This window comes from Myotis brandtii, unplaced genomic scaffold, assembly GCF_000412655.1.
Source record: "Myotis brandtii unplaced genomic scaffold, ASM41265v1 scaffold565, whole genome shotgun sequence".
NCBI lineage: Eukaryota > Metazoa > Chordata > Mammalia > Chiroptera > Vespertilionidae > Myotis > Myotis brandtii.
Genome location: NW_005370105.1, coordinates 2,485,085 through 2,507,846, shown reverse-complemented (window position 1 = coordinate 2,507,846; position 22,762 = coordinate 2,485,085). Strand labels below are relative to the sequence as shown.

The 22,762-nt window shown below is 44.6% G+C and overlaps 1 protein-coding gene across 1 annotated transcript in view; it reads right to left on the bottom strand.

Moving 5' to 3' along the window:
* Positions 1-22,762, bottom strand: part of LOC102257347 (dihydropyrimidine dehydrogenase [NADP(+)]) — a 251,999-nt gene that overhangs the window by 219,667 nt on the left and 9,570 nt on the right. The window contains exon 3 of the mRNA XM_014549656.1: positions 4,908-5,018. Within this exon, the coding sequence (XP_014405142.1) occupies positions 4,908-5,018 (111 nt within the window). The remainder of the gene's footprint in view (positions 1-4,907; positions 5,019-22,762) is intronic.

The following is a 22,762-nucleotide window of genomic DNA, read 5'->3' as shown; positions in this document are numbered from 1 at the left end:
GTATCAGGTAGATGCTATGATTACCCTCATTTCACAGAAGAGGAAATGGAGGCAGAAAGAGATTAAGGCATTCGCTCCAGGTCACGCAGCCAGTAAATGGCAGAACCAATCATTGAGCCCAATTAGGTGACCTCTGGGGCTGGCTCAGCCAGCCTTTCCGCTGGGAGAAGTCACCCCGCAAGCTCCCTTTGCTCTCGCTGTCTCCTTCCGCAAAATCCCGCCCTCAAAACCAAGCAGCCAGCCTCAAGGGGAACCTTTTCTTCCTTCTGCTAAGAAAGCGAAAACGAAACACGCCTTACTTCGGGGAAAGTTGCTTGCAGTCCACTTTAAACCCTGACTTGGCAACTACACTCATTCTAACGAATAATAGAGTTGGTGTAAAAAGAAAAGAAACAGAGCCAGCACTGAACTGTTATAAAAATTTCAAACTAAAAAGAGCAAAATAAGGGCGGACGGCTGACAATTACAAAGGAGCGTGATCGGTGTGTCCGTGGGCCTGGAGAGCGCTGGGGTGAGTCTGAAATAAATAATAAGGCAACTTGCTAGAGAAAACGGAATTAACCCTTTTCCTTCTTGCTCGTCGATGAACATTTTATTACATATTTCTGCCCAGAGAATAAACCTCTGATGAAGCCATTTACTCTAAGTGTGGGAAGAAGCACCAAGAAAACACATCCTCTCAAAGAGATGACCTGACACTGTATTTTCTAACAACTCTACATTTTAGCATGTGCTTTCCTCATGAGGTGGCATGCACTTCCCTGGATGAAATAAGCAGAATCTAGAGCTTTCCAATACAGCTCATGGCGGGCCCGCCTCACTGCTCTCCCTGTGATTGTCACCGGTGCGACCGTCCGCTGATCTCTTCGTACTTCCCTCGCCCACTCCTCTTCGCCATTCAGTGCTGAAACTGGGTCCTGCCCTAAGTTCAATCGGCTCCCTCCTCTGCACTCCCTCCCATTTCTGTTGTCCACTCTGGTGGGACAGACCCCTCTTCTCTTTCTGTCCCTCCGTCACTTGTATTTTCACCTTTAACTCTGTTTTCTCAGGGAGGCCAACCGCGAATCCTGGGGCCAGGATACACGCTCGAGGTATGGCTCCCGCGGCTGGCTCTTCTGATAGTGGCTGAGAGTGAATGAATGGAATGGCTGTGTGAATGATGGCAAATGGTCAGGGCAAGATGAGTGTGTGTCCCTTCCCCCACCACTTGCCACAATGGCCGGCACATAGTAGGTCTTCCACTAATGTTTGGTCATCAGTGAAACTGTACCAGTCAGAGTTCAAGCAAGTATTTCTCCTCTGTGAGTCTTCCAGCGTGGTAGACTGACTTCTCTCTAGCCGTGCGAGGCTCATCGAGACAGCGCAATGCAACACACGCCTCTTTCAGAGCGCTCACCGCTGCGGAGGGAGCTTACTTCCAGCCACTGAGCTGACGCCCAGAGCGTTCAGGGGACGTGCTTCGGAGTCCACACCTCATTTGCAGACCGTGGAAGCCAGTCGGTGATTTCAGATGCTAATGACTGACTCAGGTGTGCGCTGTACTCTTACAGAATCTGAGCTCGCCCGTAATTCTCCTTTGAGTCCATAACCAGGCTTTAAGGTTCGACCAAAAATGCCTTCCCATGGGCACGTTACTATGTGAGGTAAATATTGGTTAAGGGTCAGCATTCATCTGACGGAAGATCCCACCCTAATTTCAAAAGGACAAAGTCTGCACCTGTCTAAACGAGGGGAGAATTTAGGCTCAGAATCCCCATTCTATTTAAAGTTCTATACTTTTATTTATTTACTAGAGGCTCAATGCACAAAATCCGTGCAAAGGGCTCGGCCCTTACAGCCCCGGCTTCATCCGGAAGGTCGCCCGGGTGGTCGTTCTGCTGTTTGGTCTAATTAGCATATTAGCTCTTTATTATATAGAATTTTTTTTACTGTGAACTCCTACTAAGTGCCAAGTGTTTAAAACAAATTAGCTAAAGTTCTTGAAAATCTGTCTAATAATAGGCTGCCTTGACTTGCCTTCCTTTTTATTTTCACCCAGATGTTTTCTGATTTACAACGTATTTTTGGTCTTAAAAATTAGTCATGGAAATCTGAGTGCAAAAATATTTATTAATTAGGACAGTTCAACATTTTCAGAAATGGCAAAAAATAAACAGCAGTTACGGAACACCTGCCTAAGAGATCCTGGAAGTAACTGCTTTGTGCTTCATTAACCAGTACAAACACATTTGCCAGTTTAAATCCCCTGCTGAATTCAGAGTCTCCAATTAGGACGAGGATGGATTTGAACTGCCAAGGGAAGAAATTCCAGAGCGGGAGTTTCAGACCTGCCTTTCTGGAGGGCGCTTGTAGGGGCAGATGCCTGTGTTCTACGAAGACGCCTATGTTCTCACTTATGAACGCTAAATTCACATCTATTAGGTCATTTTAGACTACTTTTTTTGCGGATTTTTACTCATCTTTGAGGAGCATTCACCGCAGCGCCTGGAATATGGCCGTTTCCAGGAGCAGGTGGGAAGGGGAAAGAAAGGCCGATGGAGAGACGGGGAGACGTTAGACAAGGTCTCGGGGAGAACGCCCCTGGGGCCTCCAGGAACCCAGCCCCGAGCGCAGTGGCTCCTGAGCCAAACCGAAACAGACCGCTGTCAAGCCCAAGCAAAGGAGATGCTCTTGAAAAGCAAAGAAAATCCAAGGAGACAAGTAAAACCTTTATACCCGCTGCGCAGAGGCCTGGCAGGAAAGGAACCTCTCCGGCGGCCTTCGGAGACGCTGTGAGATCACCGGTCACGAAGGCGGCAACCGTTCCAGGCCACGGTCCCCTTCACTTGCGTGGATCTACGGTAACATGATCCTACTCATCTTTTCTCCGGAGGACATGGGATATACCGGGAACGACACACGAGGGTCACATGACCGGCATTCGGAAGCCACACTGAGCAGTTTGTAATGCGCTTAAGTCATCACTGAACATTTCCCGCCAAATCCTTCCCATCAGGGAAACGAGGAAACACATCTGGGTTGTCCATTTCACCACAGCGAGACCCGAGTGCGAGATGACAGGTGCTCTGAACCCCGCTCACCACCAGACTAGCAAGTACAGAGCCCTCAGTGGCACCAACTCTTCTAGAAGGTGTGGGCACAGTTAATGAAACCATCCCCGCCCCCGGGCTTTATCTTCTGGTGGAAAAAGACGGCCCATAACCCAATGAGTGAGTGCCCCGCAGAGTATGTCACTGCTGCGCGCTGTGGAGGAGCGTCAGCAGGGAAGACTATGGGAGCGAGGGAGGGGCCTGGCACAGTTTTCAACAGGCGGCTGGAGAAGGAGAAGGCCTCGCTGAGCTGGGAAGGGAACTGTGCGAACTCTGAGAAAGCTGGAAACTCCCTGAAAGATGCTGAGCAGGGAATTTGGAAAGGATTCTTCAGATGTTTTATTAAGAAGAGACTCTATGGCCAGATCCCATATTAAAGTTTTTCTATCTAAAAAGAAGTAAAGACAGGGTTAGGGTTAGGACTAGGGCTAGAAAAAAACAAAAGAAAAAATATATCGAAAGAAAGAGAGAAAGAGAGAAAGAGAGAAAGAGAGAGAGAGAGAGAGAGAGAGAGAGAGAGAGAGAGAGAAAGAAAGAAAGAAAGAAAGAAAGAAAGAAAGAAAGAAAGAAAGAAAGAAAGAAAGAAGGAAGGAAGGAAGGAAACGACCAGGAAAAGGCAGAAGCGTGGAAACCGGTTCCAGGCTATTGCAATGATCCAGGTGAGCGAGAATGTGGTGACTTAGAAAGGCTGGTATGATTAAGTGATGACAGGTAATGATTCCGGATATACCTGAAGGCAAAGCCAAAAGGACCTTCTAATTAGGTAGGAGAGGTGAGAGAAATAACAATTTTTGCTGTCAGTGAAGGAGCAGGTAATGATGACCTCAAGAAGAACAGGTTTTAGAGATAAGATCATAATTTGGATTTTCAAAATGTTAAGTCTGAGATGCCTCTCAGACATATAAATGCACACAATCATTATTAAATACAGTGACATTTCATGCTTTTTTATGAATAAGGATGGTATTTTTCCAGATTGTTAATGGTTTCCTAAAGAATTTTTAACTGGTGCATGCTTTACCACTGAATGGATTTCCCTACCTTATGAAATGTACAAGTACAAAGGGAACAAGTACATCCAAATAAACTGAAATCATTGTACTGGACAGTATACAAAAAAATACCGAGAGAACAAATGTTAAATAAGCTTATACTATTAACTGTCTCACTAATTTGAGACAATTAATGTGGGGGGAATTAATTTGGGGAAGTCAGGTTGAAAGAAAACCGGTTTACAAATTTATGGGTGTATACCCCCTAAGAGGGCATGTTCAGTGTTTCCTTTGAGCTTGTACTTGACCACAGTTGATGGTTTCACAGTCCCAGCCCTGAAGTCCCCTCATAGGCCCAGTTAAACGATGCTCTAACAATAAGCAAGCTCAGAGATCTCACCTGGATATACTATTACAGGCTCATATTAAACACCTCATGCTCACATGTTCCCCCAAAGCACACTTTATGAGTTTCTATATTTGTTTACCCTTCTTCAGTTGAACTACATCAGTAATAGAAACTCTTCTGTACCATTGTGTCATTATCCAAATTATTTTAAGAGAAATTTTAGATTTTTAAGAAAAATTATTTGGGCACCAAACTAAATTTATAGGATGTTTAACTGTTTCCATAGATTTTTTTTAAGCAGCAAAATTAAACACACTTTGAGATGATTCTAATATAAAATATTTTAATTTTTTTTAAAAAAAACACAGCTGTACTTTACTCATACTTAAGTGTATTTCTAAGTAAATGTAAAATCTTGCTTACAATATGTAAAGCGAGATCATTTTTCAGCGTGAAATCATAAGTAGTGGTACTTACAAAGCAGTTCTTATCCGGATTTCTTTTCCAATGTTTCTTGTCTAATTTCTTGGCCGAAGTCGAACGCAGAGTTGCATGAGTCTGTGTTCGAGGATTTAAAGCCAGGATACTCTAAAGACAGTATGAACAAGATATAAACATACGTAAATATGTTGGTATTAAAAATAAATCAAAAAAATTTATCTTGACATTACCCCCACACACCTAAAGGCAGACATACACTATAAATGTTGCTTTCCCCTTCTGCTACTGTGATTCCACAATAAACTTACTGCATGTAATCATTTATTAGGTAACATCCTAGCTGAGTGAAAAACCCCAAGGACTGAATGAAAAATTTGCTAAAGGGCCTCAGTAGTAGATCTGAACTGGCAGAAGAAAGAAGCAGCAAACTTAGAGAGAGATTATGCAATCCGATGAACAGAGAGAAAAAAATATGACAAAAATTAAGAGAGCCTGAAAGGTAGGTGATGCACTATTAAGTACACCAAACACTGCAATGGGATTACCAGGAGAGGAAAGAAAGGAGGTGAAAAATATAAAAAGTAATAATGGCTGAAAACTTCCCAAATTTGATTCTAAAAACAGAGAAAACATTAAACTGTACATTCAGAAGCTCAACAAATGTGAAATAGGATAAATGCAAAGAGATTCACACATAGACACCAAACGTCAACACCGAAAAGAAAATCTTGGAAGGAGTAAGAGAAAAACAAAAATGACTCCTTGTGTCCAGGAGAACTCCAGTAAGTTTAACAGTTGACTTCCCATCCGGAATCGTAGCTGTCAGGAAGTAGTGAGGTGAGATTTTCAAAGTATTAAAAGGAAAAAACTGTCAACCAAGAATCCTAGACTCAAGAAGAAGAACAAAGAAGAAATAGACTTGAGCCTTGGCCAGGCAGCTCAGTTGGTTTGAGTGATGTCTGGATAAGCCAAGGCTGTGAGTTCTATCCCCAGACAGGGCACACACAAGAATCAACCAATGAATGCATAAATAGTGGAACATCAAATTGATCCCCCCCCCCCCCCCCGCCCTCCCCCGCTTCCTCTGTCTCTGTAAAAACTGAATTTTAAAAAATTTTTAAAAAGGAATATCTTTGAACAACACTGCACTATCTGAAACTAATAGAATGTATAGGACACTCCAACTCAACAGCCGCAGAATACACATTCTTCTCAAGTGTGCACGGAACAGTCTCTAAGATAGACCACACAGGAGGCCGCCAAACAAGCCTCAATGAAATAAAAGAATTAAAGTCATACAAAGTAGTTCTCCAAACACAATGCAATGGAGTCAGATATCAATAAGGAGGAAATCTGGGGAATGTACAAACAGCATAGGTGAATATGGTAAACATGCAATCTGAGAAAAGCCGGTTATAAAATACCACATATTGGATGATTCCATTGATAAAAAAAAAAATGTCTAGAAAAGGCAAGTCTGTGGAGGGAGAAAGTAGAGTGTGGTTGCCAGGGGCTGGGGAATTGGGGGGAAATGGGAAGTGCCTGCTAAGTGTATGTGGTTTAGCCCTGGCCAGTGTGGCTCAGTGGTTGACCATCGTCCCATGCACCAGGAGGTCACCAGTTCAATTCCTGGTCAGGGCACATGCCCGGGTTGTGGGCTTGTTCCCCAGTGTGGGGTGGGCAGGAGGCAGTCAATCAATGTTTCTCTCTCATTTATGTTTCTCTGTCCCTCACCCTTCCTCTCTAAAATAAATAAAACCTTTTTTTTTTCCAAAAAAAGGGTAAGTGGTTTCTTCTAGGTGATAAAAGTTAATTGTGGTGATGGTAGCAAAACTCTATGAGTACATTAAAAGCTTTTGAATTCTACACTTCATATGAGTAAATTGTGTGGTATGTAAATTATTTCTCAATAAAGCTGTTACCAAAAGCAATAATCACTAAGTTCTATTTTTAGTGGATTTCGTTGTATACTGTATTCACTCTAATAAACATCACTGGAACTTGATTAGCCCACTATAAGTGACAATTATTTTTAGTAATTCCTATGGATGATAGACATGATATTTCTTCAAACTATCTCTTTACATGTCCATGTTTTCTGGATAACAAACATACAATAGAGCTGAGAGTTTTACATGGTTTATTCCTTATGATAAAATAATGCCAATGCAACCTATTAATTGATAAGAGCCAACATTAAAAATGTAACCATATTTTTATACAAAAAATGAAAACATTTTCCTAATATAAAATAAAGGCAGTTTTTGTCTAGTTATTTAACCTTGACCCATTACTAATCTCATATTAATTCACACATAAAAAGATGACATTTTTCAAAGGTGGTTATTGTACCCAACATTTATGGGGGGGAAAAAGAAAGAAAAGAAAGAAAGAAAAAAATGTCTGGGTAACATGCAAGAAAGACAGCTGCATTTATTTTAGTTTTTATTTCCACAATTCCTATTGTGATAAATGATTATGTTTATCTATGTGGGCAGAGTAATGTAACTTTTGAGAAGGAACATTCTGAATACAATTTATTGGCTGCTTATCACAGTGACTTTTCTTTTGCGTAGCATAAGTAGAAAGCATAACATGAAATATTGGGTTAACCTTTTGCGAAAAGGCAGTGACTTGAATTCAATGGATCTTGGGTAAAAAGAAATTGAATTGCGGAGAACGGTTACCAAGGATTTGACTTAATAATATCCCCAATGAAAAGTGATATAAAATAAAAACACGGGACGTGAGTGGTTGAGAGCTGTTAAAAACAATTTTCCAAAGCGAGACTTTTGCAAACTAAAAGTCAATATCACCCATAACTAAGCAGCTGGCAGGACGAGGCAGGGGAGTTCCAAATTACATTCCTCCGAAGAAAAGGCCAACGCAGGGTCCCCACAGGGTCTCGGGGTCCCCTCGCTGGATAAATCGAGCATTTTCAGCGGCCTGTTAACCCTTTCGGATAAAAGGCAAATTCCTTACAGAGGGTGATTGTCTCCCAGGCAAAGAATTTGGCTTTGCCAAATCACTTTCAAGTAATACAATTTAAAAAATGTACTGGGGGCGGGGGGAGAGATGGTGGTTCTAGAAACAGAAGAACAGAATTTGAGAACATTTCACTAATTTCATTTAGTGGAGGAAATGACAGAATAGGACCCAGAGATGTTTATGCAAGAGATCAAGGTTGCGTGCTGCTGCCCGGATCTGTCCGCAGCATTCCGGGAAGTGGGGGGATGTCGCAATACCGGACAGAATTCTGCATCTGTGGCGTGCCCCCCCCCCCCAACACAGGGCAGGAGGGGGAGGTGTGCTGCCTGCAGCCACAGGCCCGGCTCACAAATGAAAGCAGCCGTCTTAGGTCTTAGCCTGAGAGCACTGGAACCTCAGGATTCGAGAGCTTGGATTCCAGCTGCAGGAGTCACTGGGCGGGCCTGTCCTCTTCAGAAAAAAGGGCTTTGTTTTTCATCACCATCTCGATGATTCCAACGTAAGGCCCCACGGAGCTTCCTTCTCCCTCAAAAGTACAAACAAACGTTCCCTCTTCAATACTGGTCGCTCCTTACTGTGATTCTGAGCCATGAAAATGATACCCACAGGCTGACGTTTTAGGTCTACAAGCTGAACGTGACGAATTACATTTCGTCTTGTTTAAATGATCCCTCATGTTTGCCTTTGACAGCGAATGTGGACTCCTCTGTAAGTCATCCACTCTCCACAGCATTTCTTTTAAAAAGAAATAAAAAATAAAACCACGCTTTTCTCATGTTCTGGTAATTGGGCACCAGTCCCTCCATTTCGATAAAACATGGTCTCATTATGCCTATTTTTCCTTCAGTAAACATTCCCAGCTCCCAGGGAAGCAGCAAGGCCTATTGTGTGATGCGTCTGATCAGTCCTCGTGGCTTCATTCAGACAACAATCCAACAAGCGGGGATCGATGGAGAACCGAACCACTTAACCGTCTCTTGCTTCCCGGCCCCGATCTCAGCAATGACTCCACCCTGTGCCACGTTAGCCAGAGCGCCGGCCCCGATCTCAGCAATGACTCCACCCTGTGCCACGGGTGCATTGTTAGCCAGAGCGAGGGGTGAATGTAAGGAATCAGAGACATTCACCGAGGCACCTTGCTTCCCGGACAAGCTCATCACTGATACAGCCAGTCTCCCGCTGGGCTGGCAGCAGAAAAGGAAGGAATTGTGGACCCTGCACCTGCACCGACGTCATAAACAACCTCCAAGTCTAAAACCTTGAAAACCCAGGCTAAGCCGTCCTGGTAAGAGACCCACGTTTGCCTATTTTTTTTTATTTTTTATTTTTTTGCAATGCACATCCATTCTTGGCCCAGGCTCAGGTTTCTATACCCTTGGGTTGAATTACCTTTCCAAGTAGTTTAGCTTCCTCTTATTTTCCTGGTACAAGCTCTGTACAAAGGCCAATTTTCCCTTTATCCACGAAGACTACCTCATTGCAGCTAATCAATAATCGATGAAGGAGGAAGTCTCTGGCAGTCCTAAGTCCTGCAACTCTCTTATTAAATATTCACCACGTACTCTGTATAGTGTTAGAGGATAAATGTGAGCTCAGATCTTAGCTCTACCATTTTTTTTTCTTTTTGGTTTATATGAACTCTCAATCTCTCTACTTCAACTATAACATGGTGATTAGTAATAGCACCTACCTCATAGGGTTGTTTTGAGGATTAAATGAGATGATACAGAAAACTGTCTGGAATGGGGCATGTAGGATGTGCTGACTACATGTTATCACTTAGTATGCGATGGGAATATAGTTTGGACTCCATTCATGCCCCTACATTGCCAATTCTGAATATCTACATACAGGAATATTAAAAAAAAAAAGTGAAGGCAACAGGTGAAAAGGTAGCTATAAATAAGACAGAGTGAAAAAGAGAGATGTCACCCAGGTGAAACCAAATCACTGGCCCCTGAACTTCTCTTTGTCTGAAAATGCAGCAGCCTCCTCACAAATTAATGTGGCCGTCCAAAGGGACCAGGAAATCCAAATACAGCTTTTAAAACCCACCACATACTACAGCCATGTACACATCATTTTACACACACACACAACTGGATGGAATTCTGGCCCCAACATATTCAGGTGAATTCACATTCCATTCCCTTCCCAGGAAGCCAGGCCAGCGCCCAAGTGATGGATGCATAAAACATCAAAAGCTCATCAACTGGAAGTGAACGGAGCCCTGAGAACGCCTGGGAAGTCAGATCCATTGCTAGTGAACACACGGTTAGCACGAAGGAAATCGTGCGTGCCCCTTAAATATCCCACTCGCCACCCCCTCTCCTATTCAGCATGAAGGTCCGCTCAGGGAGCTGTGGTCCGGCTTCGCGGGCCCAGGACTCCCCTCACCCGGAACAGGCACCGCACACCAGGCACCCCAGTGCTGCCCCCGCTCCTCGTGTACCGAGTCTATGCACAATCCCACGTGCACACCCTGCTCACGTCACTCCCCTGTCTAGGATGCAGCCACTGGATGTCCGTTGACTTGCTAACTTTCCTGTAAATTCTCACTAAGGGCCACTTCCTCTAAACATTAAGCAGAAATGTCCACGTCCCTCCCTGGACTTGGATTGTCCCCGCGAACTTCTGGAGCACCTCGGGCCACTGTCATTCACTGACACCGCAGACAGGACATCACGTAGTGACTGATATCCATGCTCTCCTCTTAAACTGGTCAGTGAACCCCTCAAAAACAAAGGTATTATTTATAGAGTCTCCTGTCCGCAAAGCATTCTACTTCCTCAGGAAAAATAATCCAAAAAAGTCATTGTTACTAAGAAACATTCCTTAGCAAGCAAGTTCCACCGGAGAGGAGGATGGCCTCCTGGCCACACAGAACCCCTTCTGCTTCTTCTTCTTCACGTTCCTTCTCTGGCAGAGGGCACCGCGGCCCTGTCACCAGGGACAAACATTCTAAGCCACGTGATCATTTGCTAAACCCACATTTTTAAGCCACGTGATGATTTGCTAAACCCACATTTTTAAGCCGTGTGATCATTAACTGCCCCCGCACGGGAGGCGGCGGCCGGGCTCCCTCACCTCCCTCTGCAGCGCGCCACGTGACCTCGGCAACAAGCTCGGACACGGGAACAAGCGAATCCCCGGTTGTTGTTTCCGCTCCTAAAATGTCCTCGGGTCAAAAGTTTGGGTTTCATTACACAACACAGACACCTCCAACATACCAAAGGCAGGGCCCCCCACAAAAGGGGGAGGAAGTGGACAGGGATGAATAAAAATAAGGTCGTGTAAGTGTGTTCATGGAGGAATGCAGGGGTCAGCCAGAGGTGAATCTGGGAAGGGCTCAATTTGAAGGATACGTTTTTGTGTTTTGATTTTTTTGTGTGTTTTTTTAATTGCTTCTGTTGAAATCTTTAAAATAACAGGGAAATCCTTTAAGAAACATTTTTAAGAGAACATAATTTGTCACTTATAACAATAAAAAGCTGGAAAGCCCACAGCAGGAAGACAAAAGCTCAGTTATGGTTTGTCTGCAGTGGAGTAATAGACGTACCTATGAAAATCACACTTAAAGGGGTATTGAGTGATGTGGGGAAATGCTCCTGGTATCAGGGGACGCTTCTAAAAGAAGGAGAAATCAAACCTATATCTGAAATAAGATTCGTTCTATTAGAAAGCTATGATTCTGTGTATATTTTAAAAAATGTAAAACTCATGTATTAACTACTATTTAAGCCACTTTTCTTCTCTTAATGGTGAAGTCTTCTATTCTTTTTTAAGGGGATTCTATTTTTTGTATTTTTTTCCTTTTTATTGAATTTATTGGGTTGACACTAGTTAACAAAATTATACAGGTTTCAGGCACATGATTGTAAAAGGTGTCCCAAAATTCACGCAACAAGTAATTTTGATAGAAAACACAGGTTTATAATTAAAAATTGTAAATTTTTTATTGATTCATAAAGTATACAGTATAGGGTTATGTATGGAATAGCACATCAGGTAAATGGCCTCCACGGCTTTGCTGGCACATATGCAAAGCCGTGGTCTTCATTGGTCTTCATTGTCCCTGCTCCTGGGCCATAATTGGTACTTGGTAATGCTTATCAAATTGAAGGGATTGAAATCAAAGGGCAACAGATATTAGAATCTGATTCAATAAACCAAGTAAAATTAGGCTTTTATTTTTTGTTGTTGTTGTTGTTAATGCTCATGCAAAATTCAAATCTTGCGTGAATTTTGGGACACCCTTTACAACCCATCATGTGCTCACTGTGTTGTGTTCACCACACCAATACCTTGTATTCCCAATGAATGCCCTTTGAGCACCTGCCGACATCATGGCCCTTTAAAAGTACTATTACCGCGTGGAAAACATGCAGCATGAAGTCAGATCGAGGTACCTCCCTTGTCTACCAAACACGGCCCAGCAATGCCAACTTCGGGGCACAACTACCTCACTTTAAACGATTTCCGCTGAAACCTCAAGTGAGATGTAGAGAAACAATGCCCTTTACTACGGTCGTAATTAAACGCTGCTGGGCCCAAATGGTTTCCTACCAGTTTACCCTCTCGCAGCGGTAACTACCTTTGGTTGCCCGACAGCCCCTGCTTCGTAGATTTTGTTTCTGTTGTTGCTGCAGGTGGAAGCGGGTGCAGGACATAGGCTGATGCAGTCGGCACGAGCTGCTTGCATCCCGCAGGCCCTCCCAGGCCTGTGGTCAGAAGGGGTCCTTGACCTGCTCCAGGAAGCTGAGCTGGGAGTGCCCTACCTGCCAGAGGGTTTGTGTGCCGATGCCCGGGCTCTGCTGGACCAGCTGGAGCAGGCAGTTTGAGCACACAGTGGGACTGCACATGAACATCTGCTCGCTCTCTGCTGGCCTGGAACCTGAGGCCCTGAGTCGAGGCTGCAGCACTCTATGCCTACACGGCCGAGGCCCAATGAAAGCCCTGGACACTGGGGCTTGGCTCAGCCTGCCCGGCTGGCGACGCGTCACAGTGTCACACAGCTTCACCGGGGGAATCAAGCATGTCCCCTATCAGTCCAAGGAGAGAGGACACTGGAATGTGTGCCTGGTTCCCGCTGATTTGTGACCCAGATGCCTTCGCTCTTTGTTGGGTCTAAGCTAGTTTCCACCGCAATCATCTGTAACCGGGAGGCACGGTCCTGAACTCTGTGACTACTTCCAGCTCATCAATGGGCCCGAGAGGGGGCGCATTCCCCGTCACTGCACCTGCGGCGGGCGTGGGAGCAGGGACAAGAGAGCCGGTTTAATGGTGACTCCCTCCCTCCCGCAGCTTAACTTTGTAAGGCACCTAGACAAGAAGCAAAGCCATTCTCCAAATGTCAGCAGTGACCTCTCCACTCACGTTTATCTTCATTAATAAGCTCCAGCCAGTGAGCTGTTAGGGGGCGGGGGGGGCGGGGGCTTGGGGGGAGCCGCATTAAAGGGAGGGGTGCACGCCTCTGTTCCTTCCTTTCCTCCTTTAGGGGCTCTAACTTCCCATGTGAACTGAGACAGATTTGAGGGGACCCCGAGTGGCAAGACAGAAGCCTGTGGGTAAGAAAAGGGCTGCATGCCCTGCACCAGGTGTCTCTGGACTCCTTTACACCAGAAGAAATCAATTACTGTCTTGTTTCAGCCACTTCCATTCATTTTTTTTAAATAATATGCCTCATCATCTGGTGCACGCGGTGCCCGGGATGATTCCGGTGGCCAACCAGGTGTGGGAAGCACTGACAGGCCACGCCGCAAGGGAACATGCTCTGAGCCAGGGTGCATCTAAATGTCAAAATGAGAGCATTTGGCTCCTGTACTTGAAAGACAAATGGGAAATCACATCAGCATAAGTTAGTATTTTTCTTGAAATCCATCAAGATGTCAAAAAATCCTCAACCAAAAATTACTCATTTCAAAAAGTGATCAATGGAAATGTTGTCGGGCCAGCACAGAAAAAAAAAAAAAAAGATTCATTTTCATCTGCATTGATCGGCTGCTGATTAGGGTGCTCCCTCTGAACAGACGTGAGTCTTTTACAATATGGCACAAGGATGTGAATAAAAAGGCGCCCACCGGTCCTTGGTAAACTGTTTGCCGGAAACTTCGCACAGCCATCCCCCGCATGTAACCCTCCCCCTTCAAGCTGCACTGTGTGAAACCCCTCCTACCAGGCCGCGGTAGATGGCACACTCCGACTTCTCAGGTGCACCATTGCCATCAACATTCTATTCCTTTCAAGGTTGGCTCTCAGCCTGGGCTGTATTTCAAACAAGACAACAGATCAACTCTCTCTCAAAATGTCCTAGCGCCCCTGATTTGAAAATAACACATTGACGCGTTTTTCTAAAACAGCGGTTCTCAACCTGTGGGTTGCGACCCCTTTGGCGGTCGAGCGACCCTTTCCCAGGGGTCCCCTAAGACCATCCTGCGGTAAATATCAGATATTTACATGACGATTCGTAACAGTAGCAACATGACAGTTATGAAGTAGCAACGAAAATAATTTTATGGTTGGGTCACAACATGAGGAACTGTATTTAAAGGGCCAGAAGGTTGAGAACCACTGTTCTAGAAGTTCCTCCACTGAACGACTGTTTATGATGGGGGCTACCAGTACGCCGGGCACCTTTCTGAAGGGTTTTCCTTATCACAAGCCCATGAGGCCCTTAGTATTATCGCCAGATTCCAGAGAAGAAAACAAAATTACCAGGAGGCTGAGTCACCTGTCGAGAACATGCCAGAGATTCCAACCAGCTCTCCGGCTTCAGACTCTACACTATAAATGACCACTCCATCCTTTCTCCACGGGCAGCGGTAACATTAGCTTCATATTTATTTTAATGCATGTAACTCAAGGGTTGCTGACTAGTCCATGTAAATAATGAAATGAGTTTTGCTTTGGGGCTGACAACTCCGTAGACAAGACCTGAAGTCAGACTTTAAAGGTCTGTCACCTCTCTCTCAGCCACAGGGTCTGACAACCACCCGCCCGGCACACCTTGGTTATCAGCTGTTGGTTTAAATGAAGAGAAAGAGGCGGCACCTGGAATCACTGATAAGAAAGCTCTAGCAGGAGTTGAGGACAATGACTGTTCCTTGTGAAGTACCTCTCCTGTCAACAATGTGTGATTACTGGGGAGTGGTAACTACCGAAAATAAAAGTTGGAATGTAGAAGCTTAGGGAAAAAGAGTGTTCCGTTCTTCCTGGCACTGCACTTGAACGTCGGTGGCATCTTACAAATGACATATAGGCTAAAAAAATTTTTGACAGCGAAATAGAGCTGTTTCAAGTGCCTTTCAATTGTTGGATTTGAATTAAATCCAGACATCTTATCTGAAAAGCTAAGATTTTTTCCCTTAATTGTGAAGAAACCACAGATGCTCTGGTACCAAAAATAGAGTTCACAACTCAGAAATGTCAAGTAACACTACTTCCATTATAACAGAAATTACATACTTAACACTTTCGATTCATAAAAAAATTTCACATGCATGATTAGATCATGGATTTGAGTGAAACCCACGCTTGTCTAATATGTTCTGCTTATGTGCCTGTCTGTTCCACTAGACTGGGAGCTTATTGAGTATAATGATTGCCTAGGACAAACCTCAGCATCTTCAGTACCTTGTACAGAACAGAATATAAAGGAATTCTGCACTGGATTGAACTGCACCTTCTCAGTGTCAGAGCCAGAAGCGAGGTCCATTGACAGACAGACCTTGTAAGGTGAAAGGACAACCCAAGTGGAAGGCCGTCAAGGTGAGGACCAAGTCTCCTGACTCCACTGCATCACCAAATTCATTCAAAAACACTACTCCAGCCCAGCTGGTGTGGGCCAGTGGTCGAGCGCCGACCTATGAACCAGGAGTTCATGCACGGTTCGATTCCCGGTCCCGGCACATACCCAGGTTGCAGGTTTGAGCCCCCGTCGGGGGTGTGCAGGAGGCAGCCCAGCCATGATTCTCTCTCATCATTGATGTTCCTATCTCTCTCTCTCTCTCTCCCTTCCTCTCTGAAATCAATAAAAATATTTTTTATAAAAAAATACTACTATAAAATAAGTCCCAAATATTTTCAAATATTTTGAGTTATTCATTATTTCATATTGCCTCTGACCCTAATTCTGACTGGAAGCCACATATAAAAGCAGAAATGGAGCAGAAATCAGGAACTGGATGAGTAATGAGAGAGAGGCAATGACAGGTCAGAAGTTCAGGGTTTCGGAGAGGTGTTGGATACAGCTAGATTTCTTTTATTTCCCCCAGAAAGGCTGCATGATCCCTACATTTGAAAGAATCCTTGAAGCATTATGCGTTTTCCATCGCCATGGAGATACTCTTCATCTCGAGATGAGTAAATTGTCGCCGTCACCTTCCACACAAAGCTCCTCACACTTCAGCTGTCACTGTGCGGATTCATACGGAAAATACATTTTAAGCAGTGGCATCGCTGTGTAATGAGTAATAATTTCCCCAAATTAGCAGCATTCAGTGTCTAGGGAGGTTTCTTTTATTATTTTATTCGTAGACTATTTTGTAAAAGGCGCATGCTAACCAGAGCCCTTTCCCTCTGACGACTTGTCTGAAGTAGGGCACGCCGCTAGGAAACAATGGCTATTATGCTCCGTTTGGGGAGAAACAACTGTAATAACTTCCAGGTGTTTGATAAAAGGCGCTTCCTGGCGCTGGACGGGTCCACAGACTGTCTGTCAGCCGTCCTGGCACCTGAATGCGTTCGAAGGTACGAGCATCTTTCTCGACGATGACAGATATTGGTTATAATTAAGGTTATTGTGCTGGCTCGGAACAGAGTCTGACTTAATGGAAGACTGATGGGAATTAACAAGGTTGCTGCGTAATTACCCAACAGGCTTAACTGTGGGCTCCATTCCTGCTCGTCACACACTCGCTCCGACTGACAGAGGCAAAGGCTGGGTGATGGACACATCTCCTGTATTTACGATGAAGTACAGTGAGAACCTAACGGGCTAGAAACAACGTGTTCAACAATAGAGCTCACATTTCTTTTCTTTTTTTTTTAATCCTCAATGGAGGATTTTTTTTATTGATTTTAGAAAGAGGAAGGTGGGTTGGGGGGGAGAGAGAGAGAGAGAGAGAGATACATACATACATTGGTTGCCTCTCCTACTCGCCCTGACGGATCGAACCACCCGCGACCTTTTTGGTGTATGGGATGACTCTCAACCAACTGAGCCACCTGGCCGGGCTCAGATTTCTTTTGCCTTGACATTTGTTATATCAAGCGTAATATATTTTATTGGAAAAAGTTAAAAAGGTGTTAATTAAAATGAACTTCAATCCTCCTATAAATGCAGGATAATAAATAGCTCAAGTATTTGAGTCACCCACTCTTACACACTGGATGAAGCACGCGGTAAGTTTTAAATGCATATATAAATGTCTCCCACAATGCATGTGTCAGTTCCAAAGTAGAGCTTCAGCTACAACCAGAATTGTGAAACAGGCAAAACATAGCAGTCTTGGAAAGCAACACCGAACATGCGTGAGGCCGCGGAAATGCTCTGTGCCTGTTAAATTAATCCTGTCCTCAACACAGCAACATGTTTAGGAGTAATGGTATCTTCTTTAAATGAGTCCTTAAAAACATATGTAGGCATTATCTTAAAATTCGATGTCTTTTATTTTCTAAAATAAAATTCATTGTCTTTTATTTTCAAAGTACACTAGAGGAACCCAGAGATCCAAATAGCCTTTAAAAACAAAACAAAACTGTACTTTCCCGAAACTGCAAGGCAAATGGCCACAGACAAAAAGAAAAATGACCAAAAATATGATGCTAGATAAATAAAATTTGGAGTCCTGCTAGTACAAACTGGAAAAAGATGGAGACGGGTGGAGACTAGCCAACGGTGTTCGGGACCCAGCTCCAACGGCAGGAGGGAGCCGGTCGTGAGGTCCTCTTCCCACCTCCACCTTTTTAGGGCCTAACCTCTGCATGGAGGACACGCTCACCTAACCACCCAACAGTAACCAGCAGCCACGAAGCATCGGGGACTCCCTGTCCCCCTCTCCCCCAACTCCCAAGGAGGCATTCCCCAGCACCTCCCTGGGAAGAGCAGTGATGAGCACCATTGCTTTTCCTGAAAAGCCCTCCTTAATTAATTCATTGTTATTGTGAGCATCCATTATACTAATAAAAAGTCAACAACATTTAAAGATGCCATTATTAAACCATGGGACGACTCAGAGATTATCTCGCAGGATTCGAAAGGTGATCCTGCATTTCAGTGGCGATCCCTTAACAAGGATGGAAGGAACTCCAAGTTCCACGTCAATCAACTGGTTTCCATGGTGCACAAAGGCACTGGTGAGCTTGAGTAATCGCGTGAAAACTTGCGTAACCAGTCAGTGAAACTCAGTCTTCCCAGAAAAGTTGACCCAAAGGGTGAGTCAACAAGCCCAAACCTGCAGGCCAAATAAGGCCCAAGAAATCACGTGGTCTGGCCCTGCCACAGCCTTAGGGGAGCTCATTACATGTCTGACCAAATAGAGCAGGCTAATTTTTAAGTTGGTAATTTTGTATGGCCCACAGGCACAAATGATGTTATAACTATCCAAATGGCCCTTGGCAGAAAAAAAGGTTCCCCACCCCTGATGAGCCATACGTTTTTCATAGAAGTATAGATTTTTAAGTTACAAAACCAAATATTCACATAGGTTCCTGATGCATTTCATTTCCAGATTAACTGAGAACTGGGCCAATGGGTATCTTTGGAGTATTGTAGTACAAATTATAATTATGGAATATATACCTCTACGTCTTTGCCATTTTAGCATAATTCATGCCAAATGGTCTAGGACTGAAGAGGCAAAGGGGGCAAGAGTTAGGCGAATAGAAGTCCAGTGTAGCTCACACCTTTGTAATGGCATTTTTGTTAATCCTCCAGTGTGAACTGTTGCCTTGACTGTGGGTCATTCTTGCTCTCCCAGCCCATCACAGCCCCTACTGTACATTGGATGCCAAAGAAAAATGCCCTTGCGTCAAGGAGCCCAGCTAAGCAGAGTTTATAGCTCACGTCCAAATGGGAGAAGTTAAAGGGCACAAAACAGGAAGGCAGAGAACCCCATGACCAGTTCAAGTCTCGCAGTCCACTCTGCCTTTTCTTCTTCCTGCTTTCTCCAGAGAGGACAGAATCTGTCCTTAGAGGTCAAAGGAGCCCGGCGAAGGGCACGGCTGCTCAGTGACATCATGACAGGAAATGACTGACGGCCTGTCCTCACCTCTGTCCACTGCCACCATCTGGCCCGGGCACCAGAAGCCTCTCATTCCTCGCTCCACTCCCACCCGTGCAGGACTCCTGGGAGATGTGAACAGGAAACGCCAGACGGAGAAAACTGTGAAGGCACGTGGTGGGAGCTGAGTTCACGGCCGAAGGCCCGCCCACTCCTATCCTTCCTGGATTCCCATTTTCATGTCATGTATTTTGATGTCTGAATCAACAGCCCCGTAAGCGGGGCTCATCTGCGTAGGTTTTAATCTCCAGGTCACTGCTGACTTCAATCACACTGTTCCAACCCTTCTATGCCCTTGGCCTCATCGTTTCTGAAAGAGACAGCTCTGTAGGGCTGGACCGTGTTTTTATGTATATGTTTATGTTTAAATATGTCTTTATTGATTTCAGAGAGAGAGAGAGGAAGGGAGAGAGAGAAATATCAATGAGAGAGAACCATTGATCAGCTGTCTCCTGCCCCCCGCCCCCCTACTGGGGACTGAGCCCACATGTGCCCAGACCTGGAATTGAACCAGCGAGCTCTGGGTGCATGGGATGCTGCTCAAGCAACTGAGCCACACCTGGAACCATGTTTTTAAGTAAGGCAGCGGGGGCAAACGCGCTGCCAGTGTGCAGAGCCCCATCCCCCCCTAACTCTAATCTGCCAGCCCTGGTCTTACACCTGACGTACAACCCACCCCTCTCAGCCAGGACAGCCTCCACCTGTCCCTGGAAAAAGACACCTACACCCTTTCGCGGCACCTCAATGACTGGAGATTAGAGTGAAGGAGAAGTTGGCATGTGCTTGTCTGCACAGGGTGATCCCCATCTAATATACGGGGCACAGGGTTCACCCAGCGCCGACCCCGACTCTGCTGCCCTACTGCAGTGGATTGATTCTTCTGGTGGTTTTCTCAGTGGTCCTGGGACTAGATCAGAACCAGCGCTTTAGTGAAAATGATTTCTTGGCATTCTCAGTGACATTTAGAAGGGATGTGGAGCTGTCCTTTCCTGAAAAGAAATACCTACACGACTATTAAAAACAACAAAACACCAACTCGCTATGTTTTGGTACAAAATGGACTAAGCTTTGGTTTCTCTAAGCGAGCATATTAGCTTCAAAGAAAGTTTTTCTAGACGTCTAAGCGCGCCCGCACACACTGTACTTGCTCACGAATAATTTTTTTTTCATCTGGGAAGGGGAGGGAGTTGGAGATCAACGCATTTTGCACCAAGAAAGAAACACCAAGCTCGTTCGGAACTCTCATTTAGATAACAAATTTTTGGCACCGGCTTCTAATAATGTTATTTCTTTGAGAATTTCAGCTTTGGTTGTGTAATAGCATTCGCACTGTCTGTCCTCTGCCTCGATCATAATAATTAAAGTGACAGCCTGTGTCCCTACTTCCCAGGTGCTTGGAAATTGATATGATGAGTGCTTATGAGTGTCCCCTGGAGGCACTGCTCACTGGGCCACTTTGAAGAAAAATCTCTTCATCAATAATGAAGCCCCGAGGGCCACTTCTCAGGGGACCCACGCAAAATTACATGTCAACCCCAGGCCTGATTTATACAGATGGCGCCCCGCCTCGCCGTGTTTTATTACCCACCACTCTCTGCGGAGCCTCCCCGCCGGCCCCCTCACCTCCAGGTCTCTCCCAAAACGTCACCCTCTGGTGTTCAGCTACTGCAGGAAACAGTTAAAACTAAACCCCAAGGAGAGAGGGAGAAGTGACAGCCAGGTAAGGGCTGGCCACACTCACACAAACAAAAAACAGAGCCAGTCCTGGCCCGAGCGGCTCAGTTGGTTGAGTGTCGTCCTTGCACTGAAAAGTTGCCCGTTCGACTGGTTCTGTTCCTGGTCAGGGCACATGCCCAGGTTAGGGTTCGATCAGGGAATGTCTGGAAGGCGACTGGTGGGTGTTTCTCTTTCACATCTCTCTCTCTCTCTCTCTCTCTCTCTCTCTCTCTCATCTCTCTGTCTTCCTCTCTCTAAGCATGTCCTTGAGTGAGGATTTAAAAAATAAATAAAATAATTGAGTCAGGATTTGAACCCAGGCCTGTTTTAATGCAATGCTTTTTGTAATCCATGGAATAGAACTTGATGCCGTGCAATACAAAATAAATAACTTTCTACAAAAGTCCCGAGTTGCTACCATCCATAGATGTCTGTCTGTTCGGTCTAAGAGGAAAGCTATACGTTGAAGTGAGTGCAGATGTTTCGTACCTGCTGGTGTAACATTTTAATTACGGAAGCTGTAAGTATTCTAAACCACAGGGAAGGCATAATCCTATTAAGTGTTATCTCCCTCGTGTACCTGGCTCCGGGGTATCTGTGAACACCCACACTCCTGATGTTCGAGGCCAAGAACACCTCCTGCCTTGACACGGAGGATTAAGAGCAAATGAAGTTCAGAAGGTACACAAGTCACCTCTGAAAATTAACATCCCGATTACAGATAAACGCATAATCTTAGAATGCCGCGTTCAATGTTTCTGAATTAAAGCAGAGCAGAGATGACGAAGAACTGTCCTTACAGTTTTAAGGACTAGAGGTTTGGGGCCCGTATTGGTCGCTGTGTCCATGTGGCTGAGGCAGAAAAATAAAATATTACTTTTCAATCTCCTCTTCAGCCCACGAATGCCTGCTCCACATCTACTCTCTGATTCTCTTTTTAATTATTATTTTATTACTTAAATTTGTTCAGTCTCATGGTCTTTAATTTTAGGGCTTCTAATTTTTAATGTAAGATTGTGCTAATTATGAGGGTTCTCCCACGGAGACCAGCCATGTTTACCTTACTGGAATGCCTATTTTTTAGTTCTTGGGTCGTTTGCCAGCTTATGTCCAGATTTGGTAAAAATGCTATATTCAAATAGTTAAGGAAAGACAGGATTGCCTAAAGGTCTTGCCATTACCTCAGCATTTTGAATCTAGATCTTCTTGGAATTTTTAGGAATTCCTTACTGTAAATGTTCAGCTTTCCAAAACTGGCCTTTTCTTCCAAAAAGTAAGAAAGGAGGCTACTGAATCCCAGCACATTTTTACAATTAAGCAATCGGGCAACACCACCTGCTCTGATGGAGATGAAGCTGATTCAAGGTAAAAACCTCCCTAGTGATAGATTCATCTCTAGTCATTAATCTCATGGTTTTTAATTAAACTACTAAACCCAGTCATCTGAACTCATATATAGCAGGTAGAATGTTTTAACTGGATTGAAATATATATCTGACCATGCTTAACTAAAGAAATGTGAAGTCCCTTACAGCAACAACGATATCCCCGGAATGAAGTGGCTCTCCGGATCACACCATCAGATACATTTCTACTGCCCAGCTGAATCCCTTAGAAAGGAAACGTGCCTTCAGCTTCAAGTAGGGAGGGCAACCGAAACTCACAAAACAGGTGTGAAGTTTTAAAATTAAAAATAAAGAAGTAAAAGCCTTCGCAAGTCAAGATAGCATTTCCATAGCTCCCTGGTGCCTAGGCAATAAAAGAAGACAAGGCTGTTACTTGTATAGGAATAAACACTTTACAAGGGCAGGTAAACCAAGAACCACGGCTCTTGCAAAGTTCAATCCTATTGGCCCCTTTGGATCCAGGACCCGCTAGCCTCCCTGGGGCAAAGGCAGTTCTGAC